The sequence below is a fragment of the Chelon labrosus genome, assembly GCF_963514085.1.
Source record: "Chelon labrosus genome assembly, chromosome: 8".
Lineage (NCBI taxonomy): Eukaryota > Metazoa > Chordata > Actinopteri > Mugiliformes > Mugilidae > Chelon > Chelon labrosus.
Window position 1 is genome coordinate 4,257,309 of NC_140358.1, and position 21,518 is coordinate 4,278,826.

General features: G+C 41.2%; 1 protein-coding gene across 3 annotated transcripts; it reads right to left on the reverse strand.

Moving 5' to 3' along the window:
* Nucleotides 1-5,482: 5,482 nt before the first annotated feature.
* On the reverse strand, nucleotides 5,483-15,880 carry pitx2 (paired-like homeodomain 2). Of its 3 annotated transcripts, XM_084549797.1 has the most exons (4): nucleotides 15,385-15,880; nucleotides 12,999-13,068; nucleotides 8,561-8,760; nucleotides 5,483-7,701 (listed from the first exon to the last, which is right to left on the reverse strand). In XM_084549797.1, exons 2-4 carry the CDS (start codon nucleotides 13,042-13,044, stop codon nucleotides 7,144-7,146), a joined length of 804 nt encoding a protein of 267 aa, XP_084405923.1. In that variant the 5' UTR covers nucleotides 13,045-13,068; nucleotides 15,385-15,880; the 3' UTR covers nucleotides 5,483-7,143. The 3 variants fall into 3 exon arrangements, with proteins under 3 accessions (XP_084405923.1, XP_084405924.1, XP_084405925.1); XM_084549798.1 differs by lacking the exon at nucleotides 15,385-15,880 and having other exon boundaries at nucleotides 12,999-13,339; XM_084549799.1 differs by lacking the exons at nucleotides 12,999-13,068; nucleotides 15,385-15,880 and adding an exon at nucleotides 9,168-10,757.
* Between the last annotated feature and the right edge of the window lie 5,638 nt (nucleotides 15,881-21,518).

The following is a 21,518-nucleotide window of genomic DNA, read 5'->3' on the forward strand; positions in this document are numbered from 1 at the left end:
TCATCTATAAAAGTGATAAATCGTTTGTTTCTGGGTGATAAAAAACAGAGATTTGTTTATTAGCTTGATGCAACCCCATTCGGAGACTTTCAGACTGATAGATCGCTCAGTTTCCCCCAGGACTGGTGCCCCCAGGCCCCCAGGTGCCATTAATCCATAGAAGTTTTTGGGTTTTGTTTTTTTTCTTTTTTTAGAAATGCTTGTTTACCCAGCTTATACCAATGGATTTAACATAGTAGGACATATGGGAAAGACTAATGGCGTGCATAAATATTTGGCTGCCTAGAAAGACAGATTTTAAAGTAGTAGCTTAGTTGTTGTTTCCTCAAGTCCTCAAGCATAAGTAGTAGGGTTATAATAAGGTGTACAATCGTGAGTTTTGTAAGTGTAACAGGTACTGAGCATATAGTGTTTTAATTTTACTGGTGCATCGTGTCATATATATATTAGATTCTAACCTGTAAAACTCTTTCTCAAATGGGTGTACTAGTTCCCCTAGTGGTACTTTGGAGTACTGCATAGAGGGCACGTGAGGTTTTCTTTTTTTTAAAAAACTAAAACAAAACTATAATCTTTAAAATAATGATGCTGATTCAGTAGTCCTATTTTTAACATAAATTGTCTGGAAGACCACCCCAAAGAAAGCAACAAAGAAGCCCGTTTGACAATAAACTGTATTTGTGCTTTAAACACGGCAATGCAGCTGAAATTAAAAAAAAAAAAAAAAAAAAAAACAAGAAGAAAAATGCAATAAAAGCAGTAAAGAAAATACCTTTCAGGATCAGGAAGTATACAGTTTAATGGGATTTATGTCAATAAGCGGAAACACTCCCAACAAATTAGCTAGCAGTTATAAGAGGCCAGCACCGTTCCAACTATGTCTCCGCACAAGTAGTTTTTCAGTTACAAGATTATCGTTTAATAAATGACACTAATGAAGCAGCAATAGCCCTTTTTTTAATTTATTTTATTTATTTATTTATTTTGCCTTAAGACACAAGTAACTCTTCAGCAAACCCCTGGCTTTTTAAATATATTTCAAATTCTGTTATAAACTGAACCTATGCAGTTCAGTTTTTTTTTTAAACCTGTCATCAGTCAGGTGTGGTTAAAGCCAAGCTAAGTCTGGTCAGATTCTTTTCAGGGTTGCAGAAACTTCACTTTTGGAGAAAATACGACGCAGCCACGTTATCTGGATGACGTTAATGACTTTTTCTAATATTTTCTAATAAAGTTTAGTGAAATACTCATTTCACGCGTTCATACCTGTGGCGAGCACTTAAACATACATTTAAAAGTCACGTTACCAGAGGGCAACTCTAATGTAATAACCACCAAATAGTTCTGATAACATAAGAGACGGCTTTACTTTGTATAATTTAAATCATGTGGGTGTCCATATTTCGACCTTATTCCCTCCATAACTGCACCACTTGAAAGCCAAGAGGTTTTATTCAGGAAAGGCTAATGTCCTGACCTCCAGCTTTGAACTGAACATGGCCTCAGGTGAATAAATGAAGATATAAAGCTTCTCCCTGAGTGGGCCTCTCCATAATATTGTGCATTTTATGGCCAAAGATGCCATGTTTGTACAGCTGGATAGCTGAAATCAGCCTGTTGAGTGTGACATTACCTCCGCAGGCATTCTGGCTTTCGTTTCCACTTGCTTAAAACTCACTTTCAATTCTTGTGGACCTAAGTTTTCACATTATTTGTATATTATTTGTATTTTTGCATGATTTAACCTTCCATATCGTGCCGTTGTCCCATCTTTGGTTTCAATCAGGCCACTGTGCTCACATTGACCGATGGTGGTCGACTCCAGATATTTTTCCCCAGCAATTTTTTAACTTACCCTGCGTGTGAAGATTGTTTGGCACAAAATGAAAAAAACACTAAAACAAACAAAAGTGCTCAGGTGTAATTTTCTATCTGAAGCAGGAGCCTGGGAAACTATCCAGCCAGACTCTGGGTGGCTGACAGCGGCGAACAGAGGTAAACGTCAATTAAGACGTTACAGTAGATGACAGGCCTAAAGAAAACAGTGCTGAGAGATGCCATCTGGGGCAGACCGTGTAAACTGAAGGTGTCTGAACATGATGCTTCAGATAAGGCTAAAATGGTAGCAGCTTTAGACTTGTCAGGTTAACATGAAGAGGCATGAAGAAGGAAGATTTAGGCTAGCTGGTGGGCCTGCAGGGTGCACATTTGTGAATTTGTTAGAATTAGTTCAATTTTGCAAAATCTATCTGCTGTACATGTCAGCAACATGTAACATGATATAAGGGTTGCTGGTGTTTTGTGCTACCTGGGAACTTTAATTCTAATGCATTTGTATCCAGGTGAGTTTGAGTGGGCATGCTCTTTGTGTACTGAAGACACGCTCAAACACATCATAGAGCTTCTGCAGCAGCATTACTGAAGCAATAAAGACTGACATGTTTTGGACCAGTTTTACTCATTTAGCAGGATACCAACAACGAGTGACTCACAGAACACAGTTCATCACTCTCTATATGGAAACAGAAACATAAAGACTGCAGGTAAACTGCTTTCTTAAAGATTTTTTAGCCAATGTAGGGCGAGTTCACAAGTCTCCTGATGGATAATTTTTTTCCTCCACTGTTTCAAGGTCCACGGGAGCCGTGCTACAAATCTTTGCGGCATGCTTAATGTGTAGAAATTGATTTGGAGAGAAAACATCTCAGATGTGTGTTTTGTTTTCTTCCTTCTTTAATAGAACTTCAGAGAGCAGGAAGTGTGTGCGTCATGAAATTCGCCCTGCTTATCTGCTTTCACACGCTCCGGCCAGCCGCCTGCCCTCAAACCTCACCAAGCCCTCACAGTGAGAAGGGCACATACACAACTTGTGCGTGCACACACATACATGTGGACCCACAGATCCACATGAAAGATGCACATACATATAAATATGTCCAAAAACCAAGCAGCAGGCACCAGTTAATACAAATTCCTTTGTGTCCAAAGCATGCAGAAGCAAATAAATCAAAACCTGCAACACAAACATATATATTTGCCTTTTGCAGTGTTTAAACAAATGTGAGCGCTGCACTGAATCAACTTACAACTGATTTTGCATATGTTTGCTCGAAAAATAAAATCCTACTCCGTCAGGTGAATTGGAGGCTACCGTGTAGCTTCTTTTAAGGGTTCAGCTGAGATGGACGGCAACTTGTTACTGAGAACTACTCCTCAGGCATTAGGTGAGGGTGAGAATGTGTGAGGTCACGCCATGCGACCTTTAGCTGAAGCTGCTCGGCCACTATTGGTCCAGGGCCAAAACCTCGACCAGCCAACCACTCACCTCCCCCAGACACACAGCAGCCCTCTCTGCAGCAGGACTGCTGGACTTATGGACAAAGTGCCAGAACAAGTTGGGTCTATATCTCGTGTGGCCATTATCCTACAGTTTTTCTGGAGCACATGCACAAGAAGTTCTCTCTTTTGCTGGGAACTACACACACACATATATATATATATGAGTATGTGTGCAACCATATATATGTGTGTGTATGTGTGTGTGTGTGTGTGTGTGTGTGTTTGTATTTTGCACATTGTAAAAGACTATTTTCTCCCTGGAACTATAAAGACAATCTTTTCTAACCTACTGACAAATTTAAAAACCTTAATATTTCCCATTTAATTTCATGTTGTTATTTAATTTGGCCAATGCTTCTTTGTCCACTTCAAAGAAAGAAGGAAAAAGCTATTGATCGGAACCACTCTCCGTGCGCTGACGCATCCTGAATACTTGTTCATTATCTTAACCCATCAACTTCACGTTTCTTTATACAGTTTATAATTTTTTAAAAAAAACATAGTATAAATGCATATTTTCAAATCAGCCCATTGGTGCTTTTTGAAATTAATATTCTAAAATCTTTAAACTATGATTTCCTTAAACAGAACCCAGAAATATTCTCAACTGAAGCAGCATATGTACACCTGACTGGGAGAATAAAAAAAGTGTTTCAAAAATATAGTTGAAATGCAGGCCTCGTTAGCGCGTTGATATCCTGCAGTAGAATTATTACCAAACCTCGTCGTGTCTCTTCCCAGCCCCGCCGCCGCATGAATATTGAGCGCCTGTTAATTATTTAGATTGGAGGTGTAACGATACATGTTTGGATATTTGCACTTCCTCGCTTTTTATTTGAATTCCCAGTGGAGGGGAGGTGAAAAGTGTCGACTCGCTGCGTCTTGTCACATTGGATTTCTTTTTTCTAATCAGCTGGCGGAACAAATCTCGCATCGAGATGTACTAGTGCGTTTGAGGTGTCCTAAAAAAAACACACACACACACACACACACAAGGCAGGAGTAATCTGAATCTGAATTTGCTTTAAACAGAGATTGAGAATTACATCTTTGTTGGAACATGAACTCCATGCTAATAAATGTTACTATGTATATTTCCAAGGCATTATTATTCGTAGTTATTCATGAGAAGCGTCTCATTGTTCCACTTTAAAACGAGTTGGGTTTGACGCGCAGAGGACTCTGAATTTCGAATATTAATTCCAGATAAAAGCGTGAGCAGAATTTAAGCAGCCAGGGCGCAAACAAAATCCGATTTTGTGATATTTCCCTGCAAATTAATTAAACGTACGTGTGCTGGTTTTCATCAGAATTCAATAAGCTCTTACCTTGCAGAGGCAGGGGAGGAGAGGGGAGGCAGCCCGTCCGCGGTCCTGCATGCGCGCCGTCCCAGCCAAAATGCACAGCTTCCCTCTGAAAGCCTCCTCTCTTGTGGTCACCCACTGTTCACATGTTGATTGTGTGGATGTGTATTGAGGCTGTAGACTTGTGTATTCGCTTAGGCTTATCCCCCTGTCAGATGATTATTGCTCCGCGTTACCAACTCCATCAAAAGGTGACACTTGTGCTCCAAAAGAGCGCGCGGCTTTTTTTTTTTTTTTTGTTTTTCTTTCAGAGGAAAATCTAATTGTGCACAGAGGGTGAGGAGTTCAGGCTGCTGGATGCGCACTGCAGCCCAGAATGTGAACACAGAAGAAGGCTTCTCTCGTGTTTGATATTTAGCAGTTTTGTAACAAAAAAAAATATTTGGACTAGCTGTGATTTATTTCCCCTCATAATAATAATAATATTACCCTCTTGAGAGATGACCTACGGCTCCATCCAGAATGACATCAGATCTTAAATCAGTCGGTCACGTTTGATTTATTCTTTCAACAGATTATAGATATTTTCAAAAGGTAACGTTCATGGTATTATGAAACGACATAATGCGCACAGCCGTGCCTGCTCGGTTTGTTGATTCTGACTCTCTTTACGGGAAGTGTCGCTGCGTTTCCTCTCCCCGGTGTCTCCTCTCAGCCTGCAGCCGCGAAGCTGCACTCATCCCCCGCCTCCATGCAGCCCTGCATCGGTCCACATACCTTCTGTATCTCTGCGGTCGCTTGTTTGCTTAAGCTTGCGAATCCGAGTTTGTTTTGCTTTGTCGCGTTTGCGCGCCGTGAAGCTTGACTTAAGAAGCGCAATGTTACAAAAGAAAACAATGGCAAGGCAAAGAGACGCGCGTAAAAGTCAGGTATGGATGCCCAATTAGAAATATATATATATATGATTTAGATTTCTGGTGGAAAGAGGGGCAAGAGTAGCTTCAAAATATCCAAGCAGTAACTGGATAAATTTAAAGTGCTGTGCGTTCTCTAATAATCCACTTCAGAGAACTACCGTCTCCTCTGAGATCAAACACAGGCAGAAAAAACAAACCCTAATGGAGTGTTGTCATTGTTGTGTGGTCCAACTCTCTTTTTGTTGATTCCCGTGTTATTTCAAGCACCAGTGACCAGCCGAGGCCCTTGGCTGAGCAGGCAGACATGTATTCAGCAGTTAATCTGACGGAGCATCTCGGTGCTATGTGTATTGGAGGGGCCCATTGTTTTCCCCTATAGATTAGCCGCACAAGCACCTCACATAATCGAAAGGCTATAGACAGACTGTCATTGCTTTACACTCCACTAACAGACTACCAGCACAAAGATTCAATAAAAGTCCCCCAGCAGAATGTTTTTGAACAATATATTTACTTCCATTAAATAAAACACAATAGTTTTTTTGGATGTTGGAAAAAAAGAAACATGATTCCGTACCAAATAGTATACACAGAGCAAAAACCAAATAATTTGTCGCAGGAACATTTTTGATGCGTCTTTTTTTTCCTTTTTTTTTTTCTTTTAAATCCAGAATTGCTATTCTAAATCGATATTCACACAGACATTAATAATAAATTTATAATATGTTAGAAACACACAACTGGTGCGTTTTAGTATGTACATTCCCTTTTGTTTGCAAGCAAAACATGATTCCTTTTTTAGTTTTTTTTTTTTCTTCCACATGCGTTGATAAATTGAACCTTGAGAAGACTGGAGGGTTATAGCGCATTCGCCTCGACAAACAGGAGATGATGATTCAAATATATATATACAACCTTTTTTTTTTTCAGTCAACAATCAACGTCCAAAAATCCACCAGAAAAGTAAACCCTCGTGACGATGAAAGGGAATCAGGCCTTTTGCTGAGACGCAGGGTGAAGCAGGCCCGGACTCATCATCAAAGGGGAATAAACCTAAAAACTCCCGTTTCAGTTTGACTCCGACTTGGAGCTGAGCTTTGTTTCAGTGGTTCAGTCTTCTAGTGCCCTTTTTGAGAAAAAAAAAAATGAAAAAGTTGTTGTAGTAGTCTCTTGTTCCTGTGGCCGGCTGTTTCTGATTACCCACACACTGCAAAAAATGACCACCATGGCAAGCCATTTTAGTGTAATCACCCTCAAAATCACATTTTTGCTCTAAAATAAATGAAAACTAACACACTAACAGTTCCAGGACTATCTCACGCGTTTCTTAATATATTTGAGATTTTTTTTTTTTTTTTATGAAACAAGTGGCAGTGTCTTGAGGTAAAAGTCGGAATAATGCCCAACTAATATCAAGAGATTGCCAAGTGGCCAAGAAATGTTCTGAAACGCGTTAAAAATATTAAAATGATCTCAAGGCCAAATTTCTTTAACTCGGTTTAGAGGAAAAATATCACTTCAAGAATCACTGCTAGCCTCTAACATGTTGCTGTGGTGGTTATTTTTTGCAGTGCAGGTAGGTATTAGACTGGTCTGTCCACGGCGTATTGGCAGGCGCTCAGATTAGTGGCCGGATTCTGCACACTGGCGTATCCAAAACTCGAGTGCTGCTTGGCTTTCAGTCTCAGGCTGGCCAGGCTGGAGTTACAAGTGTCCCTGTACACATAAGGAGGAGTCGGAGGCGCGTAGGGACACGCCGGCGTGGGCACCCCCGAGTTGAGAGACGGGTTGCTGAGGTTGTTCAAGTTATTGAGGCTGTTGAGGCTGGAGCCCGGCACACCGGTGACCGCCGATGGCACCATGCTAGAAGTCATGGAGGATATGGAGTTTGGCGGCGAGAACATGGTCTGCGAGGATAAGGGGTTGACATTCATGGAGTTGAAGAAGGGGAAGCTTTTGGTGGATAAGGAGGCGGAAGTGAGGCCCTTGGCGGCCCAGTTGTTGTACGTGTAGCTGGGGTACATGTCGTCGTAGGGCTGCATGAGTCCATTGAACTGCGGGCCGAAGCCGTTTTTGCAAAGCTCGGCTTGCTGGTTTCTTTCCCGTTTCCTCCACTTGGCTCGCCTGTTCTTAAACCAGACCTGGAGGAAAGGAAATGTAAAGGTTAATCTCTGTGCTTTTTCTTGCAAGAACAATTTTGGGTTGAGGATTATATTTTATTATCCCCTATATATATATTATTTTTTTTTACACTTAGTTGTAAATGTTTTTTAAAACGAGCTTTTTTTAATTTCATTTACTACATGAAGCAGGTTTCGTTAACCTTTTTCTTTCGGTGCTGGCAATTCCCCTTTGATTGCCTCTTTATCTGAGCAGAATACACACTGCGGTCTCACTGGACCACCTTAATGTGGAGAGGATGTGTATTCCTCTGCAAGCTTCCACAAACAAGCTGACCTTAATCACACAACGCCAGAGCGACAATCGCAAAATACAAGCTTTGCACCTCTTTCACACGAACAGGGGAACACGACTGGTATCTGTCACCGACTAATGTCAACAACCTCAACTGTTAACAACGTTATTAGGCTTTAATTACACTTAATAGGCAAAGAGAAAATAGTTCTTGGCCTGCTTTAAAAAAAATAAATTACGGAAATGCTTAAAAATGTCAGAAAACTACAACTTGATTATTTTGCGTTGTGTGCTGGGAATTCTAATTATGTTTCATCTAATAAATAAACAGGAGCTCACAGTAATTAAATTGAGCTTTCACCGGCAGTATATTTAAACAAGACTCTGGTTATTTGTTCCCCAGTTAAAGACTGTGACTTACATTATTTAAAATGAAATCTCAGCCGTGCGTAAAGTTCTCCGTACGCGCACAAGTATGTTAAAAGTATTGGATATTTGCAGAAAATCCGTACCAATTGGCACGGATTACACGACATTATTGCCTACGCACGAACTGTTTTTGTTTGCACCCGAGAGAGTACTCACCCTGACTCGGGCCTCTGTGAGGTTGGTCCACACGGCTATCTCCTCCCTTGTGCTCATGTCCGGATAGCGATTCCGCTGGAAAGTGGCCTCCAGTTCCTGCAGCTGCTGGCTGGTGAAGTGAGTCCTCTGCCGCCGCTGCCGCTTCTTTTTGGAAGGGTCATCAGAGGAGTCGTCGTTTTTGTTTTGAATCTTCTCTTTTTCTGCGAAGAGGAAACGGGACACTTTAGTCAGTATCCGGCGAATTGCACAATGTGCGTAAAAGCAAATAAAATAAATCTCGATCCATGTAATATGCTGTGATTTAATAAATAAATGCTGCTGTTAATTTCATATTGTATTTATTTTCCAGAATTATACTTAATGTCGATACTGGGAGTATTATAAAACTAATTTCAGTTTACATACGACACGCGTCTTCATTTACAAAACTTACATAACAGAAACTTTTCAGCGCAACACCACACACAGGCCAAACAAATGATCTGATGACAGCTACACGCGCGTATTTGCATGCATGTAAAACTCCCTGAGAGCCATCTATTGTTTGATATCAAGATGACATCCGCGGAGTCTTGCTGAGAACATCTGTACTCCGAGCGGTTCTTACCGACAGACTCCGGGCTTGATGTGTCCGACACAGTGTGCACCTCTAACCGATGTTTAGAGTCCACAGAGCGCTGCAGCGGCTGTAAACTAGAGGCCATCGCCAGAGCCGTGTGGTGTGTGGAGGCAAGTTTACTCCCTGTTAGGTGGTGGTGGTGGTCTATGTTTAATGGATCCCTCATAGAGTTCATCGGTGAAAGATCGCACAGCCTCTAGTACAGGAAGGATAAGCGTAAAGTCCGACTGCGGAATGTGTTCAGCTCTCCAAAAAACGCACGACAGCTCGGTTCCTCTTGCGGTTGAGACAAAGCCCCCTTTCTGTTTAATCTGGAAAATGCTTTAAAATAGGCCATTGAGTTTTGCCATAGCATCGGTGGAAATCAGCGGCTACCTCTGCTGACTATCAGAGTGACAAGGACAGGTAGTTGATATTAGATCCAGAGGCATACACGCACTACACCGCTCACTGTTCATTTCAGCTGTTGCCTGCGCACTGCCTATCCAACTGCGCCTCTCTCCAGACCTCCACGTCACCATGTTGCGCCCGCCCATACTCGCTGACAGGCACATCCATGTGGATATGACGGTGTGCCCAACCAACCGGAGCTTGCAGAAACGAGATATGCCTGCCAGTGTGTTTATGCCGGGGCTGTCGCTTATTTTTTCTCTTCCAAATAAAAGCATGTAAAGAGAGATGGGACGCACGGTGTACCCGCGGCGCTCCGAGGTGCCGTTGCGCAGCAGCGCAAGACCAAATAAAAATGAAAATAACACCGTTTGGCCTCATTTTATGAGATGGGTCCAGTGGCCCAGTAAAACTATTGATACCCAAGTTGAGCTGCACGCTCGCAGGCTCTTTCGCAGCAGTTTACTCTGGGACTCAGTGGTGGATAAAGCGAGTCACCGAGCGGATTGTATTAAAAGAAAATAGATGCACACCGAATATCAAACACAGCCACCACAAGGATCCTGTGGAAGGACAAACAAATGTAACTTCAAAAGGAGCTCTGAGCCAGCCTGCTCCAGAACTGTCTGTGCGCACTTGTCAACTGACGCTAACTGCCAGACATGCACAGTATGTTAAGAAGAACACATGTGCCACTCGTGCAGTTCATACAGGCGTGATGCACAGTGGTGATGAATTGTGAGTGGCACGTATTCATTCCGAGGCAGCTGAAACAGAAGTAAGGGCTGATAAAGGCTCCTGCAAAATGACTTTAATCACTCAGGGAGATGTGCGTTGTACATTTCTATTTTATGTTCCAAAAGCGTGACCAGGCTGACCTAAAGCTGTTATTATCCACTACACCCTCGTGTTCATGCTTTACGCACGTTGTCCGTCATACTAGTTGTCAAATTAGGCGATCCCCTCGACCTCCCCAGAGTTAAGGTCCACATATCCATTAAATCAACCAGAGCCACACAAGTTAACCACGCAGACTCAGTGCGTCGACGACGGATTTCTTTATCTGGGTGCTTAACTGGATCTCTCCCCACTGTGCGTTTTGTACCCCACGGTCGTCCTCGCTCGTGTGCTGTTTCTTAAAAAAAATCTACTAAGACTCTCATTTGCCTAAGAATTTCTGAAGGAGGACTTTTTAATGAGCCATGTCTCATTATTTATTTATTTATTTATTTATTTCAATCTGATTCCCAAAAGACTGTGACGCATCGAGGCAAAGTAAACAGGCCTAATCAAACAAACGCGACTTTAATTTTCAGAGTGGGAGGGGGTGTGTGGGGGGGGAGAAATGTCAGCTGGGTAACAGGTGATTGAAGTGATGGACCGGCTGTAAGGAGATGAGCAACATCCGCGCCAATTTAGCAAAGCACGTCGCTGCTCCTTCATCACCGCCATCATCATCGTGAAAGGCGCAACCTCCACGTGGCCAGGCGGACGACCATTCAGCCAACACATTTGGGGTTGGCGGTGTTAAAAAGTTACTGGGCTAATCCCGTGAAAGCCCCTGATATATAAATACCAGCAGACCAAAGAACCTATATGCAACACACACACACACACACACACACCTCTTCTTCATGTACCAGAGCTGCACATCCCGGTGTCCATCAGAGTGCATATATTAAGACGCATTTGTCGTTATGAGCGCAAATAATCACACTTAGGACGTACAAACGTCCCTGGAACACAGTGTAGAAGATAGTACTGCTGCACACAATAGGCCAATAATAAATAATAATAATACAAATAATGCCTTGTTAAAAATAGCAGGACAAAATCCCGTTTTGTGTCCTATTTTATGCCCAACAGCGAGCCGTCTGTTGCTCCTTTTTTCTCTCCCTTCCAGGCGTGTTGTAATACTAAACTTGAAGTGGATTATCGGTTTCCTCTTCATTTCTACCTTCTGAATGCTTTATCTCTCTTCTGCGGATTACTGCGTGCAATAGGCCTCCGCCATAGAGGGCCATTAATTAGCAATTCAGTCAATATAGGGGGAGACGACAAGGCTTTTTACATAGGATTAAGGAGACATCAGATTCCTCCATTAGTATATTCCTCCTCACGAATGGGCTTTCATTATACATTTGGTTTTCCCCGGAGTCAATCCGCCAAGCGCTGCATACATTGGAGAAAAAAAACAGTTGGTGTGTGTCTATATTTGCGGGCATCACTCTCCCTTTGGTTTTTACTTTTAGTATTCTTCTAGTATTCTAGTATTCTTCTTCTATTCTTATTCATTGATAGTTCACAGCTATGGAGACGCAGGCCCGTCAGTGTGGACTGAATTAATCAGAATGAGAGTTATTGGTTATTCGTTTAGGGTTCCTAACAAGACCTGATATCATTTCCCCACCGCATCACAGAATAATTAATAAATCCTAGGCTTTGTTAGGCAGGATTGCAGCTTTGCTTTAGTGGATGCTGTTTTGGAAGTCACCACTGAATAAATCAGAACATATTTAAGGAGTGCTGACAATTTATTTGTTGCACCACATTTCGGAAGGTCTAAATTTAGCGTGCAATTAGAAGTAGCCAATCATTTTTAATTGTATAATTTAAGCGCAGAGCGGTCATCCGTATCAAAATCCTTGCAGGATGCTCACTGCTGTCTGCCTGCTCCTCCTGCAGCACTGGAGCCGTGAAGCCTGTTCCACATTCAACCGCCAGGTGTCCCTCTAAGACAGCGAACAGACTTATTCCACCTACAGCTTCTCTACTGTGAGGAGCAAAGAGGCCAAAATATCTGAATAGATTTTTAAGATCTAGCGTAACTCAGCGCAGAATGCACTCTCCTTTTTTTTTTTTTAAACCAGTGAATTGTTCATATTAAAGTCAAAGTTAGAATGTGAGGACATTATTTATAACATTTTAATAAAAACAGAAGTGATTGCTATAGTTTCAGAAGAAATCATGATTTTTTTTGTAATTAAAATAGTTGTCTAAATACTTTAGTCACACTTCTATAACTGAAGTGAGATTTTAATATTGCAGTATCATCATCCCTGTATGCTGCCTGACTTACCAAAAATGTGTATTATTAATTTAAGTGGATTTGCCAAAAGATGCTAACATTGTCAGGTTTACCCTTATTTTTGAGCTCAAATTTTACTCAGTAAAAACTGTATAAATGTATCTTTAAATACATTAATAATATACAAATAAAATATATGCTGCATTTAGCTAATTGATACATCTCATGTTTGGGGATTAAACGCATGAACATTTTTTCTTTTTTCTTTTTTTTTTCCAGATTTAAAGTTGAGCATTTTCTTAAATCTCAGCCTATGCATATTATTTTATCAGAAATTCATTTTGTTGCTCCTGATAAATAAAAATAAACCACATTGAAGAATGTGTGGATCAGACACTCACCTATTTGCGCACAGGTGGTGGTCAGTTTGCGGCAGTGAGAATCCATTATGGCAATCTAAGGAAACTGCTTCTGTGAAAAAATGACACAAAATAGCCACAATTAGCCTTTAAATCAGACAAATAAACTCCCGTGTCCTTCACTAGTGCAACCAATGATTTTGGAGTCCACAAAGGACCAAACTGTGATGTGCACAAAACACAATATGTTGGTGATTTTGAGGAAAGTGTTTTAAATTAATACAAAATCAAAATAAACGTGTTGTATAAGAGCAGGGCAATAAGAAAATAAATTATAAAAAGAATAAAAATCCGTCCACTTTCAGTGCTTGGACCCCTAAATATAAAAAAAGATAAGAACAGGTTGAGATGTGCAAAGTAATGACACTGGTTGGGAAATGTGCTTCATAAAGAACTTCTCTCTGGGCTGAAAGCTTCATTCTTGCAAAAAATCAAGCTCTGTTTATTTCCAATTTAATTTATTAAGAAAAAAATAAGAATCATCTTATAATTGTGAAGTGTTATTAAACTTGATTTCAGACAAAAAGAGTTTAAATTCCAAGTTGTATTGTTATATATTTCGGTAACTTCGGTATTTTTTTTTTTTTTTTGTGGCAGTGCGTAAAACCCGTCGTGTTTTGCATGAGCCGGATTTGGTGTTTCTGTGCAGCCTGCAGCAGTTGGAAGTGGAGTGATTCCGTAGTAAAATCACGGGATTAGAGTCTGATTGAGATGTCTGTCGGTGGGATATTACAAAATTCATTATCGCAGCCCTCATACTACCTCGATATGAAGTTACACAGATGGGGTTTTATTAGTCCAGGCTCACACTGTTTGCTTATGATAATTCAAGTCGGGGGAATTTGCATGCAGTCATGCTGTTAACCATTTTCCTCAGTTCTTCTCTTCACCTGCTCTACATTATCTGCTAGGTTTTTTTCCCCTCTCTTTCTTTAATTCAAAAGATGCAGATATTGGAGGTTAAGTTTTTACACGGCGTGTACCTGCACCACCTTTCTTCTCATCCCTCCTCTGCTATAACCCCGCTGCAAAATGAAATAGTGCAGGTCAGGCGGTGAGATGGAAGGTTATTGCATGATGCTGCGTGTTATCTAATCAGAGAGATTTAATGAGAGGTTCCCTCATGTCAGGCTGCCTGGCTGCTTCGCTGCCTCTGAAGAGAAACGCTGTTTCTCCCATTTTTGTATTTCATTTTGTAAAAAAAATTAAAAAAAATAAACAAAAAAACAAAAACAAAATGTGAGCACAATTTCATTAGTGAAGAAATAATTTCTTGTATTTTTCCCTTTTCTTTTAGTTTTGTTCTTTATTGCTTTCAAAAGAACTCAAATGCAATGCATGCTTTCCCTAATTATATAATAATAGAAAATAAATTGGTCAATTTAACCAGAAAAATATATAAAATAAAAATAACGTGAGACACAAAGTGAAAAATATATGTATATTATTATGTGCAATTTAAAACATGTATAATGATAAATGTCACAGCCTCCCTAATAATAATAATAATAATAATAATAATAATGGTGGTGGTTCTGTGATTCTAATTAAGCCTGACAACACATATTTATGTATATGATTTCTTTTTTCCATCTGCTGCCCTATAGGAGCGGTTTAAAAATAGCTCTATCAGTATTATGATTACTTCTAGTATTAATCTCGTTCATCCATTCATTCTCACTCCGCGGACCCTCTCTGCTCTCACCACCAACGGTTGATATGAATCAGTGACTCATATGGCATCGCGCCCAGCGCAGACAGAAAGCTGGCATCACCTCGCCCTGTCTTTACTTCTGAAATCAACACAGTGGAGCATGAGACTGCAGCCTTTACCGGGAGATGAATCGACTAACCTTCGCCATATGGTCGCGTATTAATTAAAGGCGTGAGACCGTGTGCGTTGCCTCTTTTTCCTCCAGCACTTGATAAATATGTATAAATGCAACGAAAAGTGACACGGAGCAGGTTTAAAACACGCCGGTCTACTCATTATTTGTAATTTTGTTAATGAAACAGCTTTGTTTACGCGCAGGTATGGGCCTGTGTGTATTTTATTCGACTATAACCAACTAAAACGACGCTGAAACGCACTTCCTTTTTTATAGTTTTCTTTAAATCTTCACCAACTGGGTGACAATACTGTCTTTTTCATTTCCCCACACTCCATCACTCCTAACGATACATCATGATCATCGGCCGACCTGTAAGGGCGAACTCTGCCCTCACATCACTTCACGCTCCTTTATGTTACAGCCACGGCTTTGAAACGCGCAGAGCGGGCAAAAACGCGAGGTGGAACAAATTCCTCCACTTGCATTAACTCACATATCATTTTTTTTTTTTTTTTTTACTCCTGTACTGCACTTACCAGTTGTAAACACCGGTGGGATGGTTTCCCCCGCCGTTTTATTCTAGAGTGAAGAGATAAATTCCACCGTCCAAAACTCACTCACAGACACCAGTAGTTGTGTTTACAGCGGAAAAAAAGTCAGGCAAATTCAAGGTCCAGTAACTCTGAAGTCTAAGTTTCTTTCCGGAAATGCGAGCGTTGCATGGATGTGCTTCCCGGCTATGTATCCAAATAAAAAAAAGAGAGAGAGAGAGAGAGAGAGAGGGAGACGCGGCGCTACTTTTTAGGATTGTTTGGTTTTACGCGCATAAATAACCATCTATTTACAGCGTGAGGAGAAACAGCGAAGGAGGCGCTTTCATCCGAGTCTCCCCTTGGTTCGTCCTCTTCTGTCTTCCTCAACTTTTTCCCCCCTTGAAAGACGCTCCAAGAGTGGCGCAATTTTTCCAGCTTTTGAGCTCAGAGAGGGACCCTGCGTGCGCCTGCGAGAGTGTGTGTGCGCGCGCGCGTGCTTTTAAAGGGGTGTGTTTGTGTATGCGCCCCTGTCTAGCAGAGGGAAACTCGGAGCCTCTCAACTTTCAGCACCAATCGAACCAGAATAAATAAATAAATAAATAAATAAGCAAATCAGTGGCACCTTTAAAAAGCACACGTTAGAATAAGGAACGGGAATAAAGCAGCCCTCCCCGCCGCTTTCCCTGGAACTGTGCCCGCATGCAAAACATATAATGGTTCAATTTGCTTAAACCCAACCTGATATTTACAACAGGCAAACTAACTGCTTATTATCCAAAGTCTGCACGTGCAAAATAAACAATAGTCACAACCACAAATGCGTTACTTAATCCACTGACAGACAGTTCTTTTAAACACTCCTGTAATCACTAAAAATACTCCAATTAATACTCCCCCAAGCTTTTCTCCCTGCGCACAGCGACGCTTTTTCTAATTTCACATTTCTGCAAAAAATGTTTTTGAAGAGGTGCGCAGCAACCAGAAAAGTATTTAAATTGATGCATTAGGCTCCTCCAGGGCCAGACAGAGCGCTATCGTGTTGCGGATTTATGTGCAGATGAAGTGAACAGCTGGCTCGGATGCAAATGTTCTTTATAGATCCGTTTCGTTGGATACAGACTGATTTTTTTTTTCCATTCGCATCTTAAGTGAGGCGGGCAGACCGGACGTAGGCCTGCATTCCCCGCGCCTAATCCTTCTTTTACATTTTTAGTCATACTCCCATTAAAGCGGTAATTAATGCGCCCGTCCACACGGGAATTTCCAGGCGAAAGGAGGGGGGGAGCTGAAGCGAAACGTGCGCATCATCGACACCAGCATCCCTGAGCAAAATTTGGTGAGGAATCCAGACACATAATTACTTACTGCAGCCTTATATGGATGTATAAAGGAATAATAATAAAAAGAAGAATGTAATATTAACATCCTTGCCTTGATTCAGGCCTATTTATTTATTACTGAAGACATCAAATGAAGCCAGGTTTTAGCAAGGAGCACAGTCTTCCATAAAAGCTCGAGAAAATATTTTATTAATTCTTCCTTTCTCCTAAACACACATGCAGACTGACTGTGAGGGGTCAAATGCAAACCAATATGAGAGAAATAAATAAAATGCGCATATTTGCCCCCCAAAAAAGAACAAACAAACAGCTCCATCCTTCACAATTTGACCTGTGCGCTTTAATATTAGATGTTGTGATATGGCACAAACAGACGTCGCATAAAATGCAAGCAAACGACCCCGAAGTCGGTGCAGAAGACATCAGCCCTGCATCATGTACATCTTCAAATCACGCCCCGCCTGCACGGAGAGGAAAAAAAAACAGAGGGTGAGCTGCGTCTGGAGAGGCGCGGTGGTTCGGCTATATTCTGCTCTTACCTTCTTATACAAAGAGAGAGAGAGCCCGAGAGAGAGGGAAAAAAAGCAGTCAAGAGCCTCCTCTTTCTCACGCAGAAAGGTGCAGAGGAATGCCTGAAGTTCAGAGAAGGCTGGCGGGTATGAAATCTTTCGCCTCGGGGGCAAACCGGCGGCTTCTTTTCATTTCAAGCGCTTATCGATTCGCCGTTGTCATCTTTGGCGACGCAGAAGGACACTTGAAAGAATTTCTGATGGGGCTGTGATGTGAGAAACGGGGGGTGACCTGCTCCGCTGATGCTCTCTCCTGATTCTTAACGAGCACATCAGCCCGCCGGTGTCAGTGTAGTTGGACATTTCAACTTTTCCTCCTCCTGCATACTGGAGAGGAGTCTTAAAACACTCTTTCCGGCTTTTACGCGTATCAGCGCGCACCCAAGCCTCCACTTTAAGAGAGGAGAGATGATAAGACTGTCCAGCCAGGCAGCCACACAAAATATGGGAACATAGATAACCTTTTTTTTTTAACTAACAAAAAACTAAAAATAAAGAAATGTGTATTTCGAATGATTGTCCGCATTTTTAGTGATATTTTTCTTTCTCACTAGGGTTCATTGCAGCTCTACTCAGACCAGAAGGTGCACATGATGCCTCGCATAAGATACACATTTCTCATCTTTAGATGTGTGAGGCCTTATTTAAAGTGTTTAAACAAACCTTGATCCGTATTTTGAAATTATGCACATGCACCATATGCACATATGCAATCGCTGCACAATATGGCTCAGTTTAATTAATAGAGACATCAGTGAATTTCTGGGCCCAGATTGCACGTGTTAAAAGTGAAATTAGGCCCCACTTAATTTCCACAGGATCCACAATAAATATTTTGCTCTAATTTCTGCAAACTTTACGTCCTCTTAATGCCAAATCAGTTAAAGTCAAATCACAATTAGTTTGTCTCTCTATTTTTTCAATAATTTCTGTAATCTTACATTAAAAGTAGATTATTTTCCCACAGCACACAGGGAAATATATACAAATACATATGAGTACATATGACTGCCTCCATTGCACCGGGAAGCTTGAGTAATGCAGATGTGAAGTGGTTCCATTATTCAGGGCTTCTCCTCGCCTGAGAAACCAGCCTGATTTTCTTTTTTTTTTCTTTCTCAGATTTAGCCTCAAACCACATGTGATTGTCGCCTGTGTTCTGTCTGGCCAAAACTCTGTGGCCATGTAATAAAAATTTAAGTCAAATTGGTGTTTCCAAAGCCACAAATCTTTAAACAAATCAGTTTATGCACTGCTGCTAATATGTTAAAGTGATGGCGAGGAATTTCTTTTTATTAGGGGGTGGGGGGTTGTGACTTTTCTGCAATTGAAAGGGGGATGAATACAAAGAAAGCGATGAGTCGGAGAAGAAGAGCTAGGGGAAGGGGAAGACAGAACGTTAGATGAGACTTTCTCCTCCCGAGACAGAAATATCCTGTGTGTATTTCCATTTGTCAAGTATCACTCCAAGAACGTTATTAGCGAAAAAGCTGCCTGTAAATTAACCAAATTAAAAGGGTGGCTCTTTGATAGCTCTTGAGCTTGTTGAGCGGCTTTATGCCTGATCCTTACTATTCCAGCTCTGTCACAGTACCAAAGGGAGATGAGCTACACCAACGCTAAGCACTCCAACTCAGCAACATGGCTTGTGGTTTAGAGCGTAATACACAAGGCCAGTAAATGACTTACATGTTAGGCTACCCTCACTCCTCCCGACATGCCCAGCTAACATGGTGTATATTTAAAAAGTACTCAGCTCTTCGTCTTTGTCTTCTTCTGTAATTATCCTATCCTCGGCTTCCAAAGAAAATGCGTAGCTGATGTCATTGTGGTTTTGGCCCCCCGACTGCTCTAATATTAATCCCATGCATGAAGCAGCTTCAAATGAACAAGGATTACTTTGAATTAAACTCTGGTCCGTGCCTTTATGTGAGCACATTAACTCCTGTCATTGCTGGTCAGTCAGACGAGGCCGTCTCCATTCCTCTTGACTTTAGACATGACACGACTCTGGTCAGGCATGATTAAAAATGTCCCTGAGACCAGGACGGCATTCATTACGTTGACAGTTGCAGACAGACAGCAGTGCAGCCCTTTATGGCGGAGGAAAGTAATAGTCAGTGCATGCATAAACACATGTGGCCTCAGCCTTAATCACAGGTGCGAGCTGGCCAATAAATTGCTCAAGCAGGTCTCTGATCAATTACATGAAAAATCAATGGGAAGCTGCCACTAACCTGCCTAAGGGGAAATCGGCCAAGAATGAAATTGGTGTGATAAAATGACTATGATGCCTCCCACCCCGTCGATAACATGTAAAACAGTTCGGCTACATGCTAACTCGCCTGTCAGCAGAGCCGAGGTGCACCCGAAGGTCACAACTGGAATCAGTTTAGGTCTAATTGGTCCACTGTGGCAGAGAAAGAGGGCATCAGGAGAGGGAGACGAAAGAGCTGGCTAGGATATATACTGCACGTCCGGTGTAAGTAAAGTGAAAGATGCAATTAATTCAACGTAGATGTGGGAAAGACGGACAGACGGATAACTTTGACAACAGCTTTTCAGCGGTAGCATAAGCACAATAGCATTTGCCAATTAGCTCTTAGCGCGGTACAGTTGTGGCTGATAGCAATTTCATTACTTTTGCAGGATTCTAGGTTATGGGATCAACGAAATATTACGATTCATTCAGAGGGGAATATGGATATCCACTTTTAATGGTTGAAGTACATATTGTGAGGATGTATTGATGATAGTTTTTTAAAAAAAAATGCTAATATATACTGTAAATGCAATCACAGGAACCTATTTTTTAATCTTAACTTCCTGAATACCTGACCGTGTAAACAGCAAAGACAACATTGGAAAAGTCAGCCTGGAATCATCTAATGTCGTGTGCTATCGTCTAAAGCCATGTATTTTGTGATGTCTGGTTAAATTGCTAAGTTTATCTGTGTAATTTGATTCAAATTAATATGTTTAAACACTAAAATCTAACAACAGCTGACCAGCAAATCTCGGATTCTCCAAGGTTAAAATGACAGTTTTTGTCAACAGTTTGGTGGCTTTGAAAAACGATGTAATGGCCTAATTCCTCATAAAGGTAGCCTAAGGTAAAGAAGTGACAAAAAAATTGTGCACTTATAGTGATGTTTATCTTTTAGGTCTGCTGTATTTTAGGTGGCGATAAGTCTGATGATGCCACCCCTATCTATAACAGTTCATTGCTTAGTTTCCGTAGTGGTGTGGACCACCATCTACTATAGATTAGTACCTCATACAACCCAACTTCATAAAGACCAAATTATTCCATTAAAATGCGTTGATATGCCATGAGATTGGGGCGTCTTGGCGAAATGCCTTCATGCAATTCCATGATATCACATAGGAATACAATAGCTCGGAAATAATGCAATACAATTTCCATTAAAGCTACAGTCATGTTCCAGATCTCCTGTTCAAGCAAGTCTGGCGCTCCCTGATGATGACGCTTCTTTATTTGGAGACAGGGCCAATCAGAGCTTTGTATGGAATTTTTGTAAGCCACAAAAATGTGAGAACAAATTTGATCAAAAGATGCTGATGCACTGACAGGGCTTTATGTGTCGCAAGAAAAATTAGAACATTTTAATTGGCATGATCCTTCAGTCAACAAGGCAAACTAAGAAAAGACACGTCAGCTATAACTGATGAGATGAAATAATAATCCTTTGTCCTTTGTCCCTGATATGAACTCGTGTTTATAACTTCTGCTGTTTGGGATATTGTAGTACATAGAGATTAAGAACCTAAAAAAGACCATCATGGAGATTTTTAATATGTAAAGAGAAAAAAAGGAGTATACTGTACATGAAAGACAGTGATGAGAAAAATCTAAAGAAATATATAAGGAGGAGACTGAAGGGGAAAATATAATTATATTATTTTAAAAACTGGAAGATGCAGATCAAAAAGTAAAATCTCCCAATGGCAGACAAAGATATAAGATGAGATGGAGAGGAATAACCAGAGAGAGAGAGAGAGAGAGGGGAGTTAGCTGGATACGACACGGCTAATCTGAAATCAGGATGCTAGTCCCATGTCATGTGTTCTGATTAGTTCCAGCGTTTCATGCTTGCCTCTGGTTTTCATGGAGACACATCTCTTGGCTGCGCTGTACACGAGTGCACAGCATGTCACCACGCCGCCACAGCCGACCCGATGCAATCACTACGAGTGACACACGAGA

What these genes read in the sequence shown, in the direction of transcription:
- pitx2 (XM_084549799.1), bottom strand. Translation starts at nt 9,354, where the DNA reads ATGAACTCTATGAGGGATCCATTAAACATAGACCACCACCACCACCTA. An exon ending in ATCAAGCCCGGAGTCTGTCG is followed by an intron (nt 8,761 to 9,167) that starts GTAAGAACCGCT and finishes TCCTCTTCGCAG; the next exon opens with AAAAAGAGAAGATTCAAAAC. An exon ending in TCACAGAGGCCCGAGTCAGG is followed by an intron (nt 7,702 to 8,560) that starts GTGAGTACTCTC and finishes CCTTTCCTCCAG; the next exon opens with GTCTGGTTTAAGAACAGGCG.